We start from the raw sequence: 22,448 nt of genomic DNA, 5'->3' as shown, positions 1-22,448 counted from the left end.
AAAAAAAATAATGAAATAATAAATGTTAGAATAAATGTTTCCGATGTTTTCTTGGCTAAATACAGTGGCTGCTGCAGAAGCAAAAACTTACTCTCCTCACGCGCTGTTCAACAACCGTCATAGTCGCAGAATTCAAATATTTATGCATTTCACTGAAAAAATACGCTGACCATTAATTTAATTGCAGCTGATAAAAAGGACAGCTACGTAACTTTCTTTTGTGAACCTTTGAATTGTGATATTTTAAAAACCAACAGATCTGTCTCCAAAATTTATAAATTGTCCAAAAAAGCCATTGAGTGAAATGGAAGAAGTATGCTGCAGCTTTCAAGTGAACCAATTACCTCCTATCGATGTTTGCATGCTTTCTTACTCGCAAGATGAATTCTGACAACACATTGTTCCATCAGAGTTTGAAAACTAACCTTTTGCATCGTTTATCTAAGTCCCGGGTAAAGTTCATACTACCTCATGACCATATTTCAGCTGCTGACGAAAAATTCATCAGTAATTTTCATATTTCGCTCTGAAACGACAGAGAACTCGCAAAACTTATTTATTTTTTCAAAGGGAAGCAATATACAGCAGGTTCTTACCTCGCAAATAAACTTTGATCACCATACTGACGGGAATATTTAAAATTTGACGTCACCAACATAAAAAGTCATGAAAATATCCGGTCAAATGAAACGATATTAGATCTTCTGTGAACAAGGCACGAAAAGAAAAAGAATCGGCGACAGGCCACATCAGGCCTACACTGCAGCGCCGACATCACTATGTTATGTTATGTTATGTTAAGTGCGTCTGAACCCGAAAAAGATGATAGGGAGCGATTGGGCACAAAAATAATATAGGGGATGATTGAGGACGAAACAGATTATACGGCACGAATGGGCATTGTAGTGCCTCTTATTCAAATATTAGTGACAAGTAACATCGTAATAACATAACGTAGAGAAAGACACATTAAATTGGTTATAATAGATTTTGATATTTTTTGATCCACCTACTTGACCGCACTATTATTCTAATACAAGATTATTTGGGTAAATAAATATTGCATCTACTAAACATTTGCAACTAAAAACAAAACAAATTTTCCTGCCATTAAGTTTTCCACACAAGAAAGCTTTGCCTTGGCTGAGGCAAAAGGCGTAGCGGCAGAAACGAGTAACAAAAAATCTATTTTGTTCGGCATCCCATCACACCAAATCTCAGGACACTGCAATGAAATTTTAAAACCGTGGTGGGCAAACGGCCGCGAGGAAGCGGGTCCGGAAAGCTACCACAGGAAGCTAAATTAAGCATACAATCCGGTCCTGCAACGGCTGGACAGAACATAACATCTTTTGAGCTTCCCGGTCTTTCAGATAAATCGCATAATAAGCTTAAGTTTATGCAAGTCCATGATACTAGACCGGGCCCTAAACTTATACAAGTTTAATCGAACGTTGGGTTTAACACAGGAGTAAAGAGGCTGGGATAGCAGCGCTGGATTCGCAAAAAACTTTGAAGAGTCTTGTTTGGAGCTCACGAGTACCATTATTTTACTTGCACTTCACCTGTTTTTGGCCCTCATGAAAGACCAAGAGAAAATGTTTAAAGTCTCAATTTATCATCGCTTTTTATAAATTAAATGTAAAAAAAACAATAAACATCAATTACTTAAATATTCCATTGGAATTTGAGAAGTACTGAGATTATAAGAGGTTTTAAGTACTTTCATCGCTGAATTAGATCGGTAATCATCATCGCAGTAATGATTATAAGTGCGACAATTGGAGATCGACTTCAAATAAAAAAATTGAAACGGAGTATTAAAACGTTTCGTTCAAGTCTTACAACATAAATGACCAAACAAAAAGCTTTTGCTTTCTCGGATGATATTCGCCACGATACGATAGCCAAGAGCGTTTCGTTTTAATAAAAGCAGTGAAGCTATACGCTGTAAATGCGAACTCCTTTAGTAGTAAAGCCTCGATATCCTACGCTAGAGTCACCAAGCTGGCGATAGGACGGCCCACTTCTCCGATATGATATCCTTGAGTAGAGACCACGGTTTCGTGAACGTTATCAAGTCTAATGCTTATCTTCGAATATTTTGGAAGGAAAGGAAACGGTCGCAGGCATGCAAAGCTCTCAATGAAGAGCTTCCATGGAACTCTGTTTGCCACCAGACAGCGGCAAACATTTGTCGGTGAAATATGGCGCGACCGAGCACGTTAGGCGTTAGAGTTTCGCCGAGGGGATAAATTGTACTGATAAATTAAGCACGATCTTCTTGCGTACCTACCATGAATATAGTCAGTGTATGATAGATATTATTCAATTTTTAGGCGTGCATTCTTTTTGACCACTAAATGACGTAAAGAACGAACTGATTCCACAGACAGGATAAATTTTTATTGCAAGAATAGAATAAAAATCTGCGGTTAGTGAAATTAGTTTTTTTATCATTTTCTTATGTTATGTTGAGCACATCGCTAACTCAAGCACAATTTGTTCAGATCACATTATAATGAGTCATGAGCCCACACCGGTACAAGTAGGAATTTTTTTTTTAGAATCAGCTCGTTTTTCAGGTTTAAGGATTCCCTACCTGTTCTTATGCGATCGTCACTAGTTTACAGATATAGTTGTGCGCAGTGCGCATCAGCGTACGTCGGTATGACGTCACGCAATTTCTATACTAGGTTGGCTGAGCATAAGGGCAGGAGTTATAGGACGGGGAACCTACTTGCACATCCACCTCATTCTGCTGTACGTTTTTGTGAACTGACGATGGAGCTGGACTCCGAAACGTTTTCTCTTATAAAGATATGGTGAATTTTTGTGGTATTGTTTTTGCTTTTAAATTCCTAGGAATTTCACAATAAATATCTTGTCGTCCTGATTGATGAATGCATATTACAGCAATCGAATAAGGCCAAATGGCAGCCCAATCAATAGATAATATTTCATGTGGCAATAAATTATCACGGTAGATTACTATGTTATATGATCGAAATTCTTATTTATTGGTGCCTTATACTGGATATATTTTTAACTATTGAGAAAAGCGTTTTTAAATTGAATTACACTGTATTTTAATCACTGAATTGTTAGCATGACTAAACTGGAACAATAGGCATTGCCTTGAATAGGATGCTGTTAAGAAGCTTTCAAATCTACAGAAATGGCACTTTATCAAAATGAATAAAATCTCGTGGTCAAGACTTGATGCATGCATCCGTTGAAAAGCAGGCAATTAAAACCGAGTTTTTATACAAGTTCAGACCAATATAAGATACAGTAGCAGCATTAGTTTAACCCAGTGGTTCCCAAAGTGGGCGATATCGCCCCCCCTAGGGGCGATGGAAAGATTTTGGGGGGCGATAAAGAATAAGATGGCGTTTGGGGAGCGATAGGGGGGCGGCAGTCCAAAGTCGAAGTCAGAAGTTCGAACGTTTGTTTGACGATCTATATCTGTATAACTTGCGAACGAAAGCGAATAAGGATGTGTGAAATCAAGAGTGACGGTAAAATGAAAAAAATCTCGCAAACGACGGTAAAATAGGTACTTTTTTTATCTAAAAAAACACCATTTGGTAGTTAGGAACATATATTCAAAATTTCGTTCAAATCTGTTCGGTAGTTTGGAAGAAATTCTTTGATCACTGCGAATTTCGGCCGGTATCGCAATATAACTCACGAATGAAGGTGATATTTAAAAAAATTTCGCAAGCTAAACGTCACCGTAAAGTTCTGATGAATACATGTTCCGAGTTTTATTGAGCTGCGTTCATTAGTTTGGGAGATATTCCTTGATAACTGAATTTGGAGATTGGTCGTGAGACCGGCCACGAGTCCGGCCGTAAATTTGCCCGAGACGTCCTAGGTTTCTAGTGCTGAAACAGTTAAAACAGCTGAAAAACACATTGGTTCACTAAAAGGGGTCCTATTTATGAAATAGACATTTGTGTTTAACCTTTATCTTTTAAAATTGCAGCGAACTAAATTTTATGGTAAGAGGCGCATGATTTTATATGTATATGTTTCTGTGGGGGGCGCTAGAAATTCAATAGGGAGCCAAAGGGTGCGCTAGCCCGAAAAAGTTTGGGAACCACTGGTTTAACCCATATTGATAAAACCTAACCACACATTAAATGATTATTTGCTGCAAGTTTTGTCTTGTAATTTAGCCAGAATCACACACATGCCAGTTTCTTTCATTCTACAGCGTCCTAAGACGAAGCTGAACTTAAAAATACATACGTCAGTGATTCGCTGTACCAAACTAGATATCTGTGCTCGAATTTTGAAGCGATTTGTAAAAGTTACACTCCAAACGAAGAGCTTTCCGGGTGAAACAGGTGAGATGCGTTAGAAACGTTACCTGGATGAACATCATAATGAAAATTCATCGGTTTAGGACAAATTTACAGCAGCATGTTACATACAAATCATATTGAATTAATATTAGGTCAGAGATCATAGCCTCACAAGTAGTATTATTTAATATTTATGATAAGCTTACGGACTTGCGGTCCCGCAACAAAGATCTAATCTGTTCAACAAGTCACGCGACGCCGAAAACTTTGTTTTATGGTTAAGAAATATGCGAGAAAAATGTACGAATTACGGTATACTTCAGTCAAACAATACTCCGTACTTAAATCATTCGTCTGCTTAAATCGTTCGTACTTAAATCATTCGTTTCCGTACGTTCACCAAGGACTTAAAAGCAAAGAAAACGTCATGTGTGATCACTATATTTTCATTGAAAACATGCAAGCAATGAAGATATGGACAATATGTCGTTTCTCATCATCGTTAATTAGAGCAGCTGACAAACTGTGAGCCACGGATAAAGGTGCATGAACACGCGGAGCTTGACACCCGATCGACCTTAAGTACGCCGCAACGCAATTATTCTCTCTACTCCCGAGACATAGAATTATACCATAACATGACTGGATTTTGATACACGCCAGGGTGATTTGACTTGACGATGTCACGAGCTACGGACAAAACCAACAAAAAAGTAAGTTTCTACAACATTTGAACTAAGAAAATACAGATGTCGTTTTAGACTACAAAATTTGGATTTTAATGAAGAATAATGCGATATAACTACACCCGTGTTCTTGACAATAACAATAACATACGTGAGACAGTGAATTGAAAATGTTTGCTCCGGAAGATAAATGTAGAAGCTATTTTTAAAAATATATTTTAGCTTCCTAATTTTTCTATAATATAAATAATACAATCAATGGTAAAACCAGACTCATGAAGAAGCATCGCCCACTCATCTGATGAGGCAGCGAGAACACACCGAAAAAAATCTGATGAAAATCTGAACTTGATTCTTACCAAAACTTTCTAACTGTTGCGATAGTTAATGATGGCGTTAATGCCAATCAACCCCATATTAAAAATGGCCTGCAATTTAGTTCTGCACGAAATTGTAATTTTACTGGCATTACTGCAAATAACATGACATTTACTGTACATACGAATACAGTAAAGTACAGTATATGTACTTCACACTATAATTTACAGTTAAAGGGTTAAGCAAATGCAGTGTTATTTTGCATTCCAAAACTGGATAATCCAACTTACTGTCAACAGTTACACTCTTGCCTCGAACGCGTATAAGTTGTTAAATTGAATTTTCTCCCATGCCATACCTAAATTTCAACTTTTTAACCTCATTGAACATCAGCTTCTATTCATTACCCAATTCTTTGTTAACAGATCAAAATTGCCGGTAAAAATTTTCTACATTTACATACTGGGCCAAGGCGGTATGACTCCTATATTATATAAAGAAAGCAAGGAATGACACCAGATATACAAGACACAAGGCAACACGTGCCAACACAAAAGAGATGGAGCACGCTCACAATAACCACATTCATCGCAGCATGGCGCGCTACTGAGGTGCGAGTGCGCGACGATACAGGACAGGATAATATAGTGGCTGCTGAGTCGAGCCGCTTGCCTGCGGCACAAGTTCGCGGTCACAAATTTTCGACATTCTTTCTGCAATGCTTATACCGAGGGAAGCTCATACGCGACGCAGTGAGAAGTGCGTCTCGGAGACGCTATTCATGACTCACTAGCTAGAGATTTGTTTCAGCAATATTTTTTCCGCTTTTCGACTCGGCGATACAGATTCCCAACACCTTAGCTCTAAAACTTGAAATTTATGGTCGTAACTGAAAATATGATTGCGTTGTCAGTTGGTGCTTCCGCTACACCATAAACTAAATCGAAATTTATAAGTGGCCTCACTACAGTATTTTTGTTCTTAGTATTATAGTTTGGAATTGGCATCAACAAATTCTGGAATTGGCATCAACTGGTGACGAAACTAAGTCTGACTTCACTGTCTATAAGAAGTTAAGAGTTCAAAATTTTCGCTTAAGCGCAGGAAAATCAATTTGCTTCCTTTAGCACTACTGCCAATGCGATTCGGATCAGAGCCTTCTCACACCGCGATACTGACTCTTAATAGTCGGAACTATCAAAGCGAGGTCAAATAACCAAGATATTTGATCAATCATGTTCTTTCTTACCATGCGCAGCGTTTTATTAAGAGTGACATGCGATGTTAGATCTACAATTTTTGTTCCTTCTTGAGATGCATCCTTACGAAGAGGGAAATATATTAACGAAACTACGTTATGAATTCATATACTTTATTTTCTTCAAAAAATGGAATAAATCAGAAGCCAACTTAAATAAGTAGAGAAGTAAACTTCAAAAATTATCTTTATTATCGAGCGACGACTAAAGAAGTAACCCCAGAAGTAACACCAGTCAGTATTAGGGCTGAAGACTTGTCAACAAGAGAACCAACTAATTCACCTCATTTTCAAACTAACGTCTTAAACTCATTTTCATCCCATTGTAATATCAAAATTAATTTGACAGGCGCTATCCGGAATGTCAACTATCGTGAAAGACGCCTGGAAATGTCTGGTAACCTTAAGAGTTAAACTAAGAAAATACAGGAACTGTTCAATAAATCTTAACATGGACTGAAAATTGAAGACGTAGAATGGAATGCTTCGTTTACTGTAGAATGTCTGACTCAACAGCAATCGTGCAAAGCGTACATGTTGAGGGGGCAACGACACTATTTTACCTTAACTTCACGCCCTCGTGAGAAGAACAGTCCAGGAAAAAAATTAATCCTCTTGCAAAACTGAAGACCTAAGATTTGCGGAGAAGCGAATTTTCTCAGAAACCCTAAGCACGTCAACTTGCTACACGTGAACGAAGAAATTCAGGAGGTTTCTCAACGACTTCACACAAGTGCAGAATATGCGTCAGTAAGCGATAATCATAAACAGAGGCTAGTTTCTAATGCTATGGTATGGAAAGACAACTAATTCGAGCCCATTCTTCCACAGCTACGTATAAGCAAAGCGCATCGTTGGACCTTGGAGCTGGTTTCTATGAACAATACAGTGACACTATGCATACGAAACTTTTAGCAGTTAGGCACGATAATAAAACTGAAAGGCAGGTCATCTTTACTAACTAAGCTGTGCCCGGGCTCGAATTGGGCATCAACACATTAAACGCTAGAACATTCACAGAACAATGACCAATCGTCCAACTCTCGAGGTTTCATGCACGACCGTTCCGACATTTCCACTCAATACGCCACTCCTACTAAGCATTCTCTGACAGTAACTAACATCGAACGGTGGTTGCAAACTCCGCATCATCTTTCGCATGTATGTCCCAAACAAGGCATCGGGCAACGGAAGCTTCGATATAAGGAACATCATTACACGAGCATGACTTCTTCGACAGCCTGGACGATGCTCGCAGCGTTGATGCCGAACATTTCGAGGAGCTCGTCGCATTTGCCCGAGCGAGGCACGGCTCTCACTGCCAGGTGCTTCACGACGATGTCGCGCTCGCCGCTCACGGCTGACTTCACAGCGTCACCCAAACCACCTAAGATAAACAATTGTATTACAGGTAATGGCAACACAATTTGAGAAAAATACTGCTTCGCCAACATTTAATCTTGTCAAATATGAAGGTAGTAAGTTAGATCTCGGTAGAGTAGCTCGATTTTAGTGTCCCAAGTCCTAACCAAATCAATATGCGGCAGGTATCTCAAAATTGTTCTGAAACCATGGTCAATTTTCATTCTGAGACTAATTTCCTGGACAGTTCAATAACGAAATTAAATTTTCAATCCAATGTGTGGCTAATGGAAAATGATTGGGCGAAAAATTTTGCTAAAACCAATCTTACAGGTGTGCACACTATTTGACGACCAAGTTTAGTTATTTGTTGCTTAGCTTTAATTTTGGGGTTATAATGTTGACAAATAGAATTGAAAATCCAGAATTCGATTAGAATTGTTATCCGTTTGCGGTAGGTGTGGCTTTTAGGGTCTAAATTTCGTGATTTATACAATTTGACAATTTGACGTTATGTTCAATTCTCGATCAAATAAAATTAAATTGTGAATCACATCTTCATGTAATTACTTCAATATTTTTTTTCGAGAATTGTGATGGCCTATCTTAAATAAGCATATTTATACAAATGCTACAATGAAACTATGATCTCCCGAAATTTATGCACCGTTCATAAAACTAAGGCTACGAAACGAACATTCAACTATATGCGAGTCAGGGCCAGAACGTTGTCGAGAATCATATACTTGACCCTGCAGTGTAATACACATGTAATCCGACCGTACGAAAATCGACCGCAACGAAACCGACCGCAACCACAACTAATCTAATCTGGTCTGTTTTTAGCACGCAACCACTGTAAGGTTGAATGGATCATTTACTAACCTTCAGGATAATGGTCCTCCACAACCACTATACGACCACCGCACTGCTTCGCGTGCTCCCGGACGGCATCCTCATCCAGAGGCTTGATGGTGAAGGGATCCATGATGCGCACGGGCGAGCCTTTCTGTGCGAGAATCTCAGCAGCCTTGCGGGCTTCCTCGAGCGTGATGCCTGCACCAATAACCAGCGCTACGTCATCGGCACTTTGCAGAATGATGTTCGCCTTGCCCACCTGTGGCAAATAAAAAGGTACTAAATGAGGCTTGAAAAATTCGTGTTCTATCGTTTTGGAGGAGCAGTTTTTATTGTGTCGTGTACCATTATTGCTATGTAAATATGGACGAGATGTCATATCAGCGTTTAAGCTTGGAGTGTAGCACTATCTGCGGTAAGTATCGGGGCCTAGTCCAATGACCCGATTTTGTCAATACAGCCTAGAAAGCATTATGGTTTAGCTGAACAATATTTGTATTGTTGAAAGCATGGATGTAAAAAACATGAACATAGGCAAAAGAGGAATGATTAAGAAAAGAATCCAGTTGACGGAATATGTGCTCGCAAGTTGGGATCAAAAGTTACCAAATGTTACTAAATCAAATTGCCAGTAAACTGCCTCCAGCAGAGCTAGAGGTCAACATGTTAAAAATTTGTTCGTAATCCTAAACTTGGAAAATCAAAAGAAAGTTCTATCTAACGTAACGTCTGCCGCTCAACATTCAAGTGGTAATAGTGGTTTTAACGTAGGTACATTTCGAATCTCAACTTAAATTCTTATCAATCGGTCAACTGCACGGAAACCGAGCCAAGAACCGGAAAATACGTTCGTATTTACCAATTCAGATCGGCAAGAACCAAAAGCTCAGAAAACTGAGTCAAGAACCAAAAAATAAGTTCGCAATTATTTCCGCGAAACTGACCGCGAATTTCTTGTCGTTAGGGTAGACGACCGAGGTGGCAGGGCGCGAGGTGCGCACAAAGCAGATGCCTTTAGTGTTGGCGGCGAGCTCGATGGCGCGCTCGGTGGAGACTGCGTCAGAAGGGTAGAAGACTGTCGCCGTGGGGATGGCACGGAACATCGCTATGTCCTCCAAGGCCATCTGAGATGGACCATCTTCTCCAATACTAATGCCGGCGTGAGACCCAACGCAGTTTATGTTCGTCTGTAAAATAGAAACATTTAGCAATAAAGGAATCTCCAGGAGGCAGGTGATGGGATTGTTTTTTCATAGCTATAATGACAAGCATACAACTCAATTAGAAAAATAAATACTGGGAAATAACTATCGCAGAGTGGAATGACGTAAAATTACTAAACTCGGCAGCAAGAAGTGATTCAGACATTCTGTTCTCAAACTCAGTATTGTTTTATACGGTAATACTAGCTCCAAATATTTTTTAAAAACTTCCCGTTACCTAACGAGTTAAGAATTATTGACGGTAACAAAGAATTTGAATACTGACGTAGCTTTAGAACGCCATTGCACTTTGTTGTGACGTGCTACATATCTTAACTGCCATGGGACGTTAGTGATAGCTTTTTCCGTCAGCGAACCGAGGCAGCAAAGTTGAATTTGCAAGAACTAACGCTCCACTTTCAGATTCAGAAGCTATCGATTATGAGGTGGCTCATATTTTTGCTCGCCCATCTGACTTAGGGATAAAAAAATATTCTAAGCAAAAGTAGCCGTTGCATTGTTTTAACGAAAATTTAAACTAGTTTTCATAGCAAAAGGATTTGCTGCAAAGCAGTTCCAGATAAAACTAATTAGTTCCGTCAAAAATTCAACTGAAATATCAAGTTGCATTTACAATTGAATCAATGATTTATTAAAATCTATATTTTAATATATATTTTTATATTTATATAACAATTTATATGTTATCTTGCGACGGTCTAACGAATCTTGCGCGACGGTCTAACGAATCTTGCGCGACGGTCTAACGAATCTTGCGCGACGGTCTAACGAATCTTGCGGGACGGTCTAACGAATCTTGCGCGACGGTCTAACGAATCTTGCGCGACGGTCTAACGAATCTTGCGCGACGGTCTAACGAATCTTGCGCGACGGTCTAACGAATCTTGCGCGACGTGTCTAACGAATCTTGCAATGGTCTAACGAATCTTGCAATGGTCTAACGAATCTTGCAATGGTCTAACGAATCTTGCAATGGTCTAACGAATCTTGTGCCAACTAAACTACATTTTGGAGTTGAAATGCATCAGTGAACGTCAACTTTTTAGCGCCCGACCTGCGAGATGGCCCCCATCCTGAGCTGGTCGAAGGCGCGGGTGAAGAAGGCGGCGAAGGTGGAGCAGAAAACCACGGCTCTGTCACGACACGCGACGCCGATGCTCACACCCACCAGGTTCTGCTCCGCGATGAAGCACTCAATGTATCTGTAAAATCATGGATATAAGTTTAAAATTAACTTTAATTTCATTTCAAGTTTACGGCTTCACGTATACAGTTGAATAGACTGGCTAATAAGAGAACTTATTTGGCATAATTTATCATCAAGTAATCTCTCGAAATTTTGGCTTGAATTGATAGTTCATATGGCGGCGGTCGTACCAAGCCATAGATCAACAAAATTGTTAAATTGGGAAGTCAATACCAAAATGATTAAATCTTGCTGAGGTTTCATAAAGGTTGACAGAAATAAAATATCTAAAGCATGGAATATAAGTTAGCTGTGCTCATATCCTGACCTGTCTTTGTCCGTCTTGAGCATGGCATTAGAGAAGGTGGAGTTCTTGGTGTCACCGTCGAGAGCGATGACACGCGGACAAGACTCGGCGATCTTGGACAGTGCCGTGCCGTACGCTGCACGTGTGGCTACCTTCTGGCCTAGGATTAAAAATGGCGCTGACCATTAATGGCAGTCATACTCAGGGCGTTTAGGCTCATGCCTATGTTGAGAAAACTATAAATTTATTAGTATCAAGAGATCGTCAGAATTTTTGCTAAGTTAGTAATCAAACGTTTCGTAGAGTTTTTAGGAAACAAGTTGAATGAAAAGATAAATTCACTTTGTGAATCTCATTGCGATAGCTATAGGGAGATGTATCTGCCTAGATAATCACTAGTGCGATTACGAACCAAACTAGTTTACTAAAATTATGCGGTTGGTTCTATACTATAGAACAATTCACACAGGTTAGTGACATTAGAACCTCAAATGATGCGTTGAACAGTTGAGCTATGATCCAGCCAACGGTATAATGAAAGAAAATGCGAGTAGTTTACAATAAAAGGGGGGATTCTTATCAGAAAAAAAAAACATTTACCAAAGGCACCAACAATAGTCAATTGAGATCAATGACCCGTAAAAATCATCTTAACTTTTAATACAAAGAAAGAGAGCTAATCGGCTGGTGATAAAGATCTTATCAACAAAATGCACCAGTAGAGCCTCCAACTTCGAGAGAACACGAAAAATAAGTGAAGCATCAAAACTTCATACTCTCCAACAAATATGGCATGAAAATTATCGTGCATAGTAGCTCGTGCGAAGTGCCTACCAATGATCTTCAAGAAACAACGTCACCGTACCAATCTCATAACTAGGAGGGCGGCTGAGGGTGACGTTGGAGATATCGACTTCGGGAGCGTCATCGACGGGCTTTTGGATCTTGAGAGTGTGAGGGCCGTTGTTCTTGATGCGGGCCTCCAACGCAGTGATCACTTCTTCGCTCTTGGCGCCCAAGGGCTTGCCGTGCCAATCGTCCAGGTCCTCGATACCTGGGAAGCCGCGGCCTTTGTACGTCTTCGCCAAGATCGCAGTAGGCTTGTCGGAGACGAGCACCTCGTGGAAGGCCTGCATGTTTACAATAACCATTAATCTTCAGACGAAGGTCATTTTAAGCCAACAAGTAAATAGAAACATTTAAACCTTCGTTGTAACAGGAACAGATTATTTTTGAAACATTTTAACACATACTGCAAGTGTATTCCTCGGAAGTGGAGGTTATATCATAGCTAGACTGCACCACTAATCACAGCAACACTGCACCACATGTCACAGCAACACTGCACCACATGTCACAGCAACACTGCACCACAAGTCACAGCAACACTGCACTAGGTGCAATATAGCACCTGTCACACACCTTGCACAAAGCCTCCACGTCGTGGCCATCGACGACCAAGGCGTTGAAACCATAGCTCTCGAGGCGCGCCTTGTACACGTCCATTTGGTGCTGGAATGCAGTGGGCTCCGACTGCCCCAAGCGATTGATATCAAAAATGGCACACAAGTTATTCAGCTTTTTGATGCCAGCGAAACTTAGCGCTTCCCAAATGGAACCTTCAGCGCTCTCACCATCACCGATCAAACAGTACGTTCTGAAAAGTATTAAGCATTAAAGTTCAAGGTTTTTAGCTCATGAAATGTATGGACCCATATTGCAGTACAGCTGGGGTTAATTTTTTTATTGATATTAGTAGCTTTGCTTGACAAGGAGCGGAATCTATCTTATGGTCTTTTCTACATAAATTAGATTCAAGATACAAAGAAATATGACCAGTTACCTTCCAACTATCGAATGTCCAAACACTACGCCTCACTTGTAGCTGGATTTGTCGTAGTATTTTCCCACGTAAGCCATGCCTGCCGCGACGGACAGTCCTTGTCCCAGAGACCCCGTGGCCACATCGATGAAGTTGAGGCGAGGGGTCGGGTGGCCTTCCAGGTCGTTGTCGATCTTACGCAAGTTCAGCAGCTCGGATGTATCGAACAGACCCGCCTCCGCCCAAGCTAAACGAGTCGGGGGCAAAGCATTATTCAAATTGTTGATATCATTCCTTGGAAGCATACGACAAAAGTACATACATTTTAAATAGCTCCTTGGTATTTGTTCTATAACGAAGCTGCAATTGCAATATGCGTGCAATACTATTCAAGGAATTATGACAGCAAGATCTACGATTGTAACACATGAATAAAATTTCGTTGGCCATTTTACGCCATTTTAACATCATACTATTTTAAGGAGATTCATAACAAAATTCTTTGAAACGACGTTCGGTCGAAATTGGAATTTCATATCAGATTCCCAACGGGACGTATGACTTCAAGTGCCTCTGAACACATGTTGAGTCGTAAACAGGAAAAATAGCTGATCAATAATCTGCTTGACATGACAGAAGGTAAGCGTCATAGCTGCGTCTAGAGTTTCTCAGATGCTACTTCATCACCAAGTTCTGTTTTTCAACAAGAATTCTAGAAAATATGTGTCGCATGATATCAGACCAGCGTAAAGGATGGGCGCCGCGTGTCCCTTGGAGAGAATGAAGCGGTCGGCGTTGGCGGCACGCGGCTCCTTGACGCTGTAGCGCATCGTGTGGAAGAAGAGCACGCTCATCAGCTCTGCCATCGAGGCGCATGATGTCGGATGACTGAAAAATACACAAATATAGTTATATGTAACGAGTGAAATTAATGAGCTAGGGAAGAGCGAATCGTAACCTTGATGTCGCGTACATGCTTCAACTGTTATTTTCACTACCGTTAGTGATCGAAAAATTATATGTTTAAAACAACTTAGTCGGATGAGAGTACAATACCAGTCAGAATAAGGTTGTCTTATTGATCTACCACATCTATTGTCCGCCACCAGCCACAGTTATAAGCCAGATCAAGAGCGACATCAAAAATGATGCGACACTACGGTATTAATTCTTTACCTCACAATGAGCTGGATGTCAATGACACCGAAAGAAGCAATGGAAGTCTTGCAACGATGTTACCACAGCGCATTAGTCGGCTAGCAAGGCAACAATGACTGCAGTTGCTGAGCGCGATACGGTAGTCGGTTACGACACGGTATCATTTGGAGCTAGACTATAAAATCACTGGCATTTGCGAGCGACCAACCTATCGTACCATTAAATCGCTGCCATTTGTGAGCGATCAACCTATCGTTCCCGATACAGAAGTAGAGATCTCAATAAAAAATGAATTGATAATGTTTCAATTTCCGATATATATGGCGCTGTTTTCACTAAAATCCCTCTTAAAAAGTAACTCATCGTTGTAATTTCATGTCAAACAAAACAGAAAAATATTGACGTATGTGAGGTCCAACTTGATGATCAAGAAGGAAGAAGATACAAGAAGAGCGGCACAAGCATTGTTAAGGTAACCCACACCTGCCGGCTGACGCGCAGGTACAAACACCTGCTACTAACCAAACAAGTTTTGCCAGATTAGCCTTGTTGGCCAAATTAGATGAAAAGAGGCCCAATGCAGTGGGCCTTTTAATATTGCGTTGGCCGGGAAGAATATATGAAAGCTCAATTTATTGTATTTTTCGACGATTAAAAAAACGAAAAAAACTACACCCAAAGTCAGAGCTGCTGTCAGAGCGCATCACTCGCTGTGCTTTGTAAATGCAACACATATGATCAAGTTAAGAAAATTGATCAGAAAATATTAAGCCAAGGAATATATTTCCTATTCAAAATGAATGTTAATCCCGCTACATTCATAGAATGAATGAAGGGAATCATTTGATATGAATTAACTTAAGCGAGGATACCTAAAACTACGATGAATTTCATTAATTAAGGATCGACGTCTTTATGACTTTTGCACCGGGACCGATGATCAGACGCATGGAGCAGTACAACCAAATACCAATCGGACCGTGTGCCAACAATAAACTAAACTGAGAGAGACTGAGAACATAGTAAAGATTTCTTTGCAAAATTTTAATAAACTAACTCCTGATTTGAACTTGAATCTTTCTCTGGTAAATCGAACACGCACTAACCACGGCCGACGTTTAAGCCTAACATTCTGTTCACTCTGTTGAGTTAGTAACTCCTGCTGCCAGGCCTACAATGGTCACCCGTTAGGCCGTTACTAGCATACGCAGGTACCTCCAGATGACCCTTTAGAAAATACAAGCGACATATTTGCCATACGATTTCAAAAACATTCGGAAATTTATCATCAAGGTGACGATAAATTTATCTACGGGCACGTTTGGATAAATAGTGCGAAATCACGCCAACCCCAAAAGCTGGCTGCATTTCGCCCGCCGCAGCGCCGCCCAGCCTGTAAGCTGAAAGGTGAAATTATGGCTCATATACTCAGGAATGATCCAGTCTAGAAAATAGACCAGTTCCAAAATCAGTTACATTTTAAAGAAAATAATTGTATAGGATTTGTACCCCCAATATTGTCATAGCACTTTTCATTACCCGACCTCAATTCCACCAGCAGTAAGGCTGTTGCCGAACTTACGTCTGCTTTCGTATTCTAGCGGGCGATTGTGACAGAAAGGCAATCAGAGCATTTCAGAGGAGAGTTAACAAGTCGATAGAAAAGGTGTATGATGCATTATAATAATAATTCTGATATACAATATGAGTGAAGAAAATGGTGACCTTCATATTCGTCAAGGTTAAAGTAATTTCATGAAAGTCAAGGAGAGAAACCAGCAACAAGACCGTCACGTTCAAGCATAAGTGCATAACGATTAATAAATACCATGAACAACGTACCCCGAGTTGGAAGCATTTGTAGCTTTGATGGACCATATCCTCAACTTATTAGCCATATCTTCCAGTTCTTCACGATTGCACGCCATTTTAGATCGTTCAAATAAGGAAAGACACCGGCAAACACTTATCGATCAGGCAGATAGAGAGCAACACGTACTGACTCTACGAAACGTGAAATGCAACTAGCGCGCGCCGCGCAGCGCAGACGTGACGGTGCCGCAGCCGCTGGCTCATATGCGCAGCCATTGCGCAGCCTTCTCAGGTTGGAACAGCTGATGGAAAACACTTTGTCTTGACTTCCTAACAAATTGACAAATTTAGTCCTTATATCTAACTAGAAAAGATAACAGAAATAAAAGAAATTGGAATATTTTAAAAGGTAATAAAAAACAATGTGATAATATATTTTTATAAAATTTAAATAACGCCCCTAGCACAAAAATGTTACCTAAGTACGTGGCAAACGACCATATTAAATAAAGAAAACAATTTTACAGGGTAAAATCTTGTCCTTAATTATTACATTATGTGTGTAAAAATAGTTGCCTCTAATTAAGAAGGGCATTTGCAGAATTTGTAGTTATGTATAAAAATTGAGCAGTTGTAAAGGCATTGCGTTGGCGCTACTGATTGGTATTTGGTAAGAAGATTGGTAAGAAGAGTGCAAGATTGGTAAGAAGAACGCTTCAAGCTTTAAAATAAAAATTTTAGTAACGAATAACAACAGACGTCCTCCGTTCAATAGGTTAGTCACACTAGAATGGTAGGTCGGAGTCAGAAACTCAAGAACTGCGGTCAGCTAGTGGTTTTTGTGCGAGCCGCAAGCAGTCCCTAAGCCGAATTCCGTAAGTAAAAATGCAATAAATACTATCTGTTAACCCACATTAGCTTCTTAAATCAGTGAACAACTCACTAGGCCTTGAATAATAACTAAGGTGCTTTCGGTGTTTCATGCATAAAGATACGGATAGATTTGACAAAAAATTGAATTCTCAATAACGCTGGATAAGAATATGATGATGCCGTTTAGATCGTGTCTTCATTACAAACAAAAAATTTCCGTAAAGAGTTTTCGGGAATGAGTAAAAACCGGTTACTGTTTGAAACCACGATGTTGTTTAATGTATTTCTCCCCTGAAATGTAGAAAAAATTGTAGATAGATGGTATTAAAAATTATTGCTATCGAAGTGATGTGCAACTCCAAGCGAAAGCACGTATATCTGCAATTGGAGCATTGAAGAACAAAGTTTGAGGAGACGTCAAGCTGCTTCACTCCATTCGTTCTGCAGTGCTAACATAAATATAACCACAACTACGATCGAGCACATTTGTCGTTGGCGATGCTTGCACTGCCATTGAACTTATAGCCAATATGTTATAGACACATATGTGGTTGACGCCGGTTGCATTAAAATTCGTTCAGTGTGTAGCATACGCAGATACGCGCTATCTTCTCCAACAAGATAAGCATGGTGATGCCACACAGGCGTATCATGAAGTGAGAAGTATACGGTTATGACTTATGAGTATTATTGGAAACGACCCAATAAAATCGACGAAACTATTATTTGGAAAAGACTTCATACAATCGTAGATTACGGAAGCTGTTATTATAGAAAGGAATTTAATGCAATCGGCGATCGAGAAAGCTATTACCGGTATTAGTAAAGTGTTAATGAGCTAATTGTGTCTTTTAATTCCGCCTCACTGCTTGGAGTAAGTTCATTTATACACACACACAAAAAACGTGAAGCTGGGCAATTAGACAGTCTGGATAGACAGAATTTTAGGTTAGGTGTCTCTTTATTTTACTGCCATATCACTGGGAATTTGTGTTGTTCGTTCAGGATCAGGAAGAAAATAGAAATACATGCAGCCATAAGCATCAAAAATATATGTGATACGCATTCCATGAAAACTTTATTCTAGAAGCTTCAATAATTTTTTATATCGTCAACCCTGAGGCGTGAATTACTACACTCTACAGCAGTACAGGAACGAACTACAGGCTGGTGAAGTTCGAGCGTAAAAAATTAAGTAAAACATTATTAAACAAATTGCGGCCGCTTCAGGAGGCGCTGTGACGTGTGCCACCCATCGTCGTGTAGCTTTTAATGTGATGAAGCTTTAGCAAAAAACTTGAAACAGATACGATGCTTCATTCAGAAGTTATGTCGAAATTACGATGAGGAGAAAAAACGTAAAGTTGGAAGAACATGTTCAGAACTTCAGAAATAACGTACACAATCTCGGAATACATAATATAAATATAAACTGTGCATCAGTAACAACGCACAGCAAACGCATTTGTGATGATTTGGCATCTCAACGATAATGAACTAACACATCCCTACTCTTTTCGGTTTGCAAAACAAGTTCCCATGTCTTCACGTAACTTATACAAATTGTTAAACTTAAAGTAAAATAATTCAACTAAATAAAACTTTCAAATTGAGAAGTGAGAACGCCAGACACGTTAAATAGCTACACCCACTGTACCCACAGTACAAGCTGCGCAAATTCTTATTGAATTAAAGCTAAAATTAACATACTTTATACGGGGCCAAGCAGCCAAAGAAAGACGCTTCATAACCAACGATAACGGGACTATAGTCAAATTTTGTGTTCAGATGAGTATATTAAAGATGTTGCTCAACGCTAAGCGGGATAAAAATAGCAATGATAATACATCAATAGAAATATCATAGTACAATAGAATAAATTGTTATTTCCTTTATTCATATTTTATTTCAAGTAGACATGAAAGCTTCCACGTACGCCTTGGCACAACGTTTGACAGCTCAGAGTTAAACACAATGCAAATCTGCATCATTGCAGCGTCCGCATGGAGCTCTCAGTCTCATGACATGACTCAAATCTCAATCATAATATCAACGTTATAATTATCGTATGACAAAAAATCAACTGGATATGTCAGTGAGATTTTCAAGACATTTCCCAATTCCCAGGTATTTCGTTACCCCGATCACGATATTTAATCTAAAAACTTTTATTTATCGAGTGATTCTAGTCCCAGCATACTATACTGAGTATACGGTATACAGAGTAACAGAGACAGAGAGGTTCTCTATCACTATCAACAACTAATCAAGCGGCTCAACCAACATCCTCACCCCGAATTGCTGGCTGCGGTGCTCGTAACCGAATGTATTCTGAGCTTATTTGCCATGTCCTTAAGCTCCTGTAGAGTGCCATTGCTGGGTTTGTGATATGAAGTCATAATTTGATATGTTTTAGCAAAATTTCTAAACAGAACGACAAGCTGTCACCCACACTGTCCTTCACCGCAGCACTGGAGCAGTTGCTGACCGCGAGAGATTAGGTATAGTGCCTGCCAGACCCCCGGGTACCGGCTATCAATGGATAAAAAAACGTACGACAACTGGTCCACATAATGAGAAATTTCCGTTACATTTAGCCATGCAATTTTATTTTTAAAGCAAAAATTGCTGTGTGCCGTTATATGCAACACGCTTCAACCAATATACACTGCCTATTGAACGCCCTATGTTTTTTTTTACTAAATCAACCAACGTGGATCTGCCATCAGAACTAAAGAATTTTTCTCTCATGTCTAAAATCCCTTACAAGCATTCTTGGATTCTAGAATTTTGATTGATTTATCCAAAAGTTATTCAATTCCATAGTGATTGCATCTGAATTCATCAAAGCATCGAAGAAAAATGTATACATTTGCACGCTCATATCGTGCACTGTTCGATGACCTTGAATGACATATGCACCGGCATCCTCTCATCGTGATGGTCCAGTTGCCCGGGTAAATTCGAATGTTGATGGGAACGTGTAAGTGAGGTCAAACTTGTCCCAAATTGCTCTCAGAATTTCTAGAACTGTTTATTTTCCTATGAAAGTGTGTTTTAGAGTGTGAGCAGATTGAAGGGGGTAAATCGAGCATTTACGAGCAATTTCAATTTTGGGTATTGAGAACAACGGGAAAAGTTACAAATTACCCGTTCGCAACTTAGTTATACGTTGACGAACATAGCTTAAAATATTGATGCTGAACTGATTCATCTAACAAAATTATAAAACGCCAAATCAATATATCATTCAAGATAATCAATGGTTAATTACCTGATTCAAACATGATTGAATCCACAAAGCTGAAATTGTCACAGTTACTTCACAGGTGTTTGGAACAAATTGAGGTCTTAACGCAGAAATATCGAAGATATGAGTGCGAAGTTCTAATTTCAACGTTACGGATATGGCAATAATCCGCATTTACGTTGTGCTCACTTGCACCACCGCTACGCTGCAGGTTTCAGCTCATCTCGGCATTTATGCAGTTCTTCCATTTAAAAATTTGTCACCAACATAGCCCCACGTAAATTAAATTGAGGGATCAGAGTCGTCACAAGATAAAATTTTAATTCAGATGACAATGGTGCTGAATGGAGGATAAGCAATAGTGTTGGGTGGACAATTTACACCACATGAACCAGGCGGAAAAGAAGCTTGGTTGATATAGCCGCCAGGGTGACCAAGTCGTGCGTACTTCGAGTTGTGGCTGGTTGATGTTGGTGTCAGGTCATTGGGGGAGGCTGAACGGCATCAGTCGAATCGATGGGTAGTGATGGACGGATATCACAATAATTTTTATTGAATGTAAATGAATAAACAAAGATATAGGTATCAATACTTAACTTATCAACCAAAATGTGGTGAAATTTCTGGAGGAATAAGGCAAGGCTTTTCGAAGGAGTGCAGACGACTGACCGTAGAATCACAAAAGATTGACGCTTGACGGTAGAATCCACAGACGACTGACTATTTAATCCGTGGACGACTGGCAATACTAGGTAGTTTCATATGTATTGTGAGGAAGACAGAATGCTGAGGTAGTCACAATAGTCTTGCTGTTTACTCGGGTGTATAGATGCTTTACACTGGGTTAGTATTCACTCCGAGTACTCGGTGCGAGTCCAGTTTTGCCGGCTGAGAGCCTATACACGAGGAGAGTATCTGGTTAGATGTGCTTATACACGGGGCTTGTATTCGCTCCGTGTACTCTGTGCGAGTCCAGTTTTGCCGGCTGATAGCCTATACCGTACACGAGGAGAGTCTTTGGTTAACAGGGCGCAGGGCCCACAAGCGCCGGCCGCCGCAGGTCGCACTCAGTAGACTGTAGACAGCTGTCTGTGGTCTAGCGAGGTTGTATGTATTCGTTGGTCCTTCGCTGAGTCAACTAACGCCACATTTATTTGGACTCACTCTCTAGTAGAGAGGCTAATTGATCTTTGTAGAGACCATGAATGCTTGTAGAGAGTTCAGTCAAAGAAGTATAAAAGTCGAAATGCAAAAGAACAAGCTCTGGTGAAAATAGTAGAAATTTTAAGAAACTTTCGTCGATTTCGTGCACAAGTCACCATTGACGAGGTTCGCAAGAAAATTCATATGTTGCGTTCGCAATTCCATCGTGATTAATGAATTTCATTGCAAATGAATTCCATTGCATATGAATTCCATCTCAATTCCATCATACTGCTTTTGGGTTAGTGGCATTATTTTTTTAGCAGACTGTCAAACAAGTTCACTGGCAATATAATTTATTTATATAATATAAATTATAAATTTATTTATAATTATGATTTATAAATTATAAATTTATTTATACAATATTATTTGTAATATATTCCACTGGTCTGAAATAATTTTGAAAGTCTGATGCATTCGCAACTGATGATTCTTGGAAAATGTAATTGTGTGAGCCCTCTTCTTTGCAACCAATTTTTCACCCAAATACGGCGACGCCTACATCTTTTCTTAACAGCAGCACAGCCGCGAACAATGGCCCAGAGCTCAAATTCGGATACATCCATCCTCACTGACGTCTAAAAAACACAAGTCTCTAACCGCTACTGGAACTTTCCGGTTTTACCGGAAAACTTCGGTTCGTAATGCGATCCTGTCGGGCGGTGATACGGTTACATAACATAACATAGTGATGTCGGCTCTGAAGTGTAGGCCTGATGTGGCCTGTCGCCGATTCTTTTCCATTTCGTGCCTTGTTCATAGATCTAAACTCGTGTCATTTGACCGGATCTTTTCATGACTGGCGATAGTTTGAAG

General features: G+C 39.8%; 2 protein-coding genes across 3 annotated transcripts in view; both read right to left on the bottom strand.

Moving 5' to 3' along the window:
• The window catches only part of LOC108677194 (FMRFamide receptor), a 98,698-nt gene extending 92,088 nt beyond the window's left edge, over nt 1-6,610 (bottom strand). The window contains exon 1 of the mRNA XM_018165373.2: nt 5,608-6,610. The gene's annotated coding sequence lies outside the window, so the exon portion shown is untranslated. The remainder of the gene's footprint in view (nt 1-5,607) is intronic.
• Nucleotides 6,611-6,675: 65 nt separating this feature from the next.
• On the bottom strand, nt 6,676-19,666 carry LOC108677197 (transketolase). Of its 2 annotated transcripts, none has more exons than XM_018165378.2 (10): nt 19,469-19,666; nt 14,076-14,221; nt 13,391-13,580; nt 12,934-13,168; nt 12,377-12,641; nt 11,533-11,671; nt 11,073-11,220; nt 9,740-9,982; nt 8,823-9,054; nt 6,676-7,962 (listed from the first exon to the last, which is right to left on the bottom strand). In XM_018165378.2, exons 1-10 carry the CDS (start codon nt 19,573-19,575, stop codon nt 7,790-7,792), a joined length of 1,878 nt encoding a protein of 625 aa, XP_018020867.1. In that variant the 5' UTR covers nt 19,576-19,666; the 3' UTR covers nt 6,676-7,789. The 2 variants fall into 2 exon arrangements, with proteins under 2 accessions (XP_018020867.1, XP_018020868.1); XM_018165379.2 differs by lacking the exon at nt 19,469-19,666 and adding an exon at nt 16,334-16,545.
• Between the last annotated feature and the right edge of the window lie 2,782 nt (nt 19,667-22,448).

The sequence above is a fragment of the Hyalella azteca genome, unplaced genomic scaffold (genome assembly GCF_000764305.2).
Source record: "Hyalella azteca isolate HAZT.00-mixed unplaced genomic scaffold, Hazt_2.0.2 contig6587, whole genome shotgun sequence".
Lineage (NCBI taxonomy): Eukaryota > Metazoa > Arthropoda > Malacostraca > Amphipoda > Hyalellidae > Hyalella > Hyalella azteca.
The sequence above is the reverse complement of the archived record's forward strand: the minus strand, read 5'-3'. Positions and strand labels throughout refer to the sequence as shown.

Bases quoted from the DNA above. Each gene is read 5' to 3' on its own strand.
- LOC108677197 (XM_018165378.2), bottom strand. From the start codon at position 19,575: ATGACTTCATATCACAAACCCAGCAATGGCACTCTACAGGAGCTTAAG. The intron at 14,222-19,468 runs GTGAGGATGTTG...TGTATTTTTCAG, and splicing joins ACCGCAGCCAGCAATTCGGG to TCATCCGACATCATGCGCCT. The intron at 7,963-8,822 runs GTTAGTAAATGA...TGTTTATCTTAG, and splicing joins GGAGGACCATTATCCTGAAG to GTGGTTTGGGTGACGCTGTG.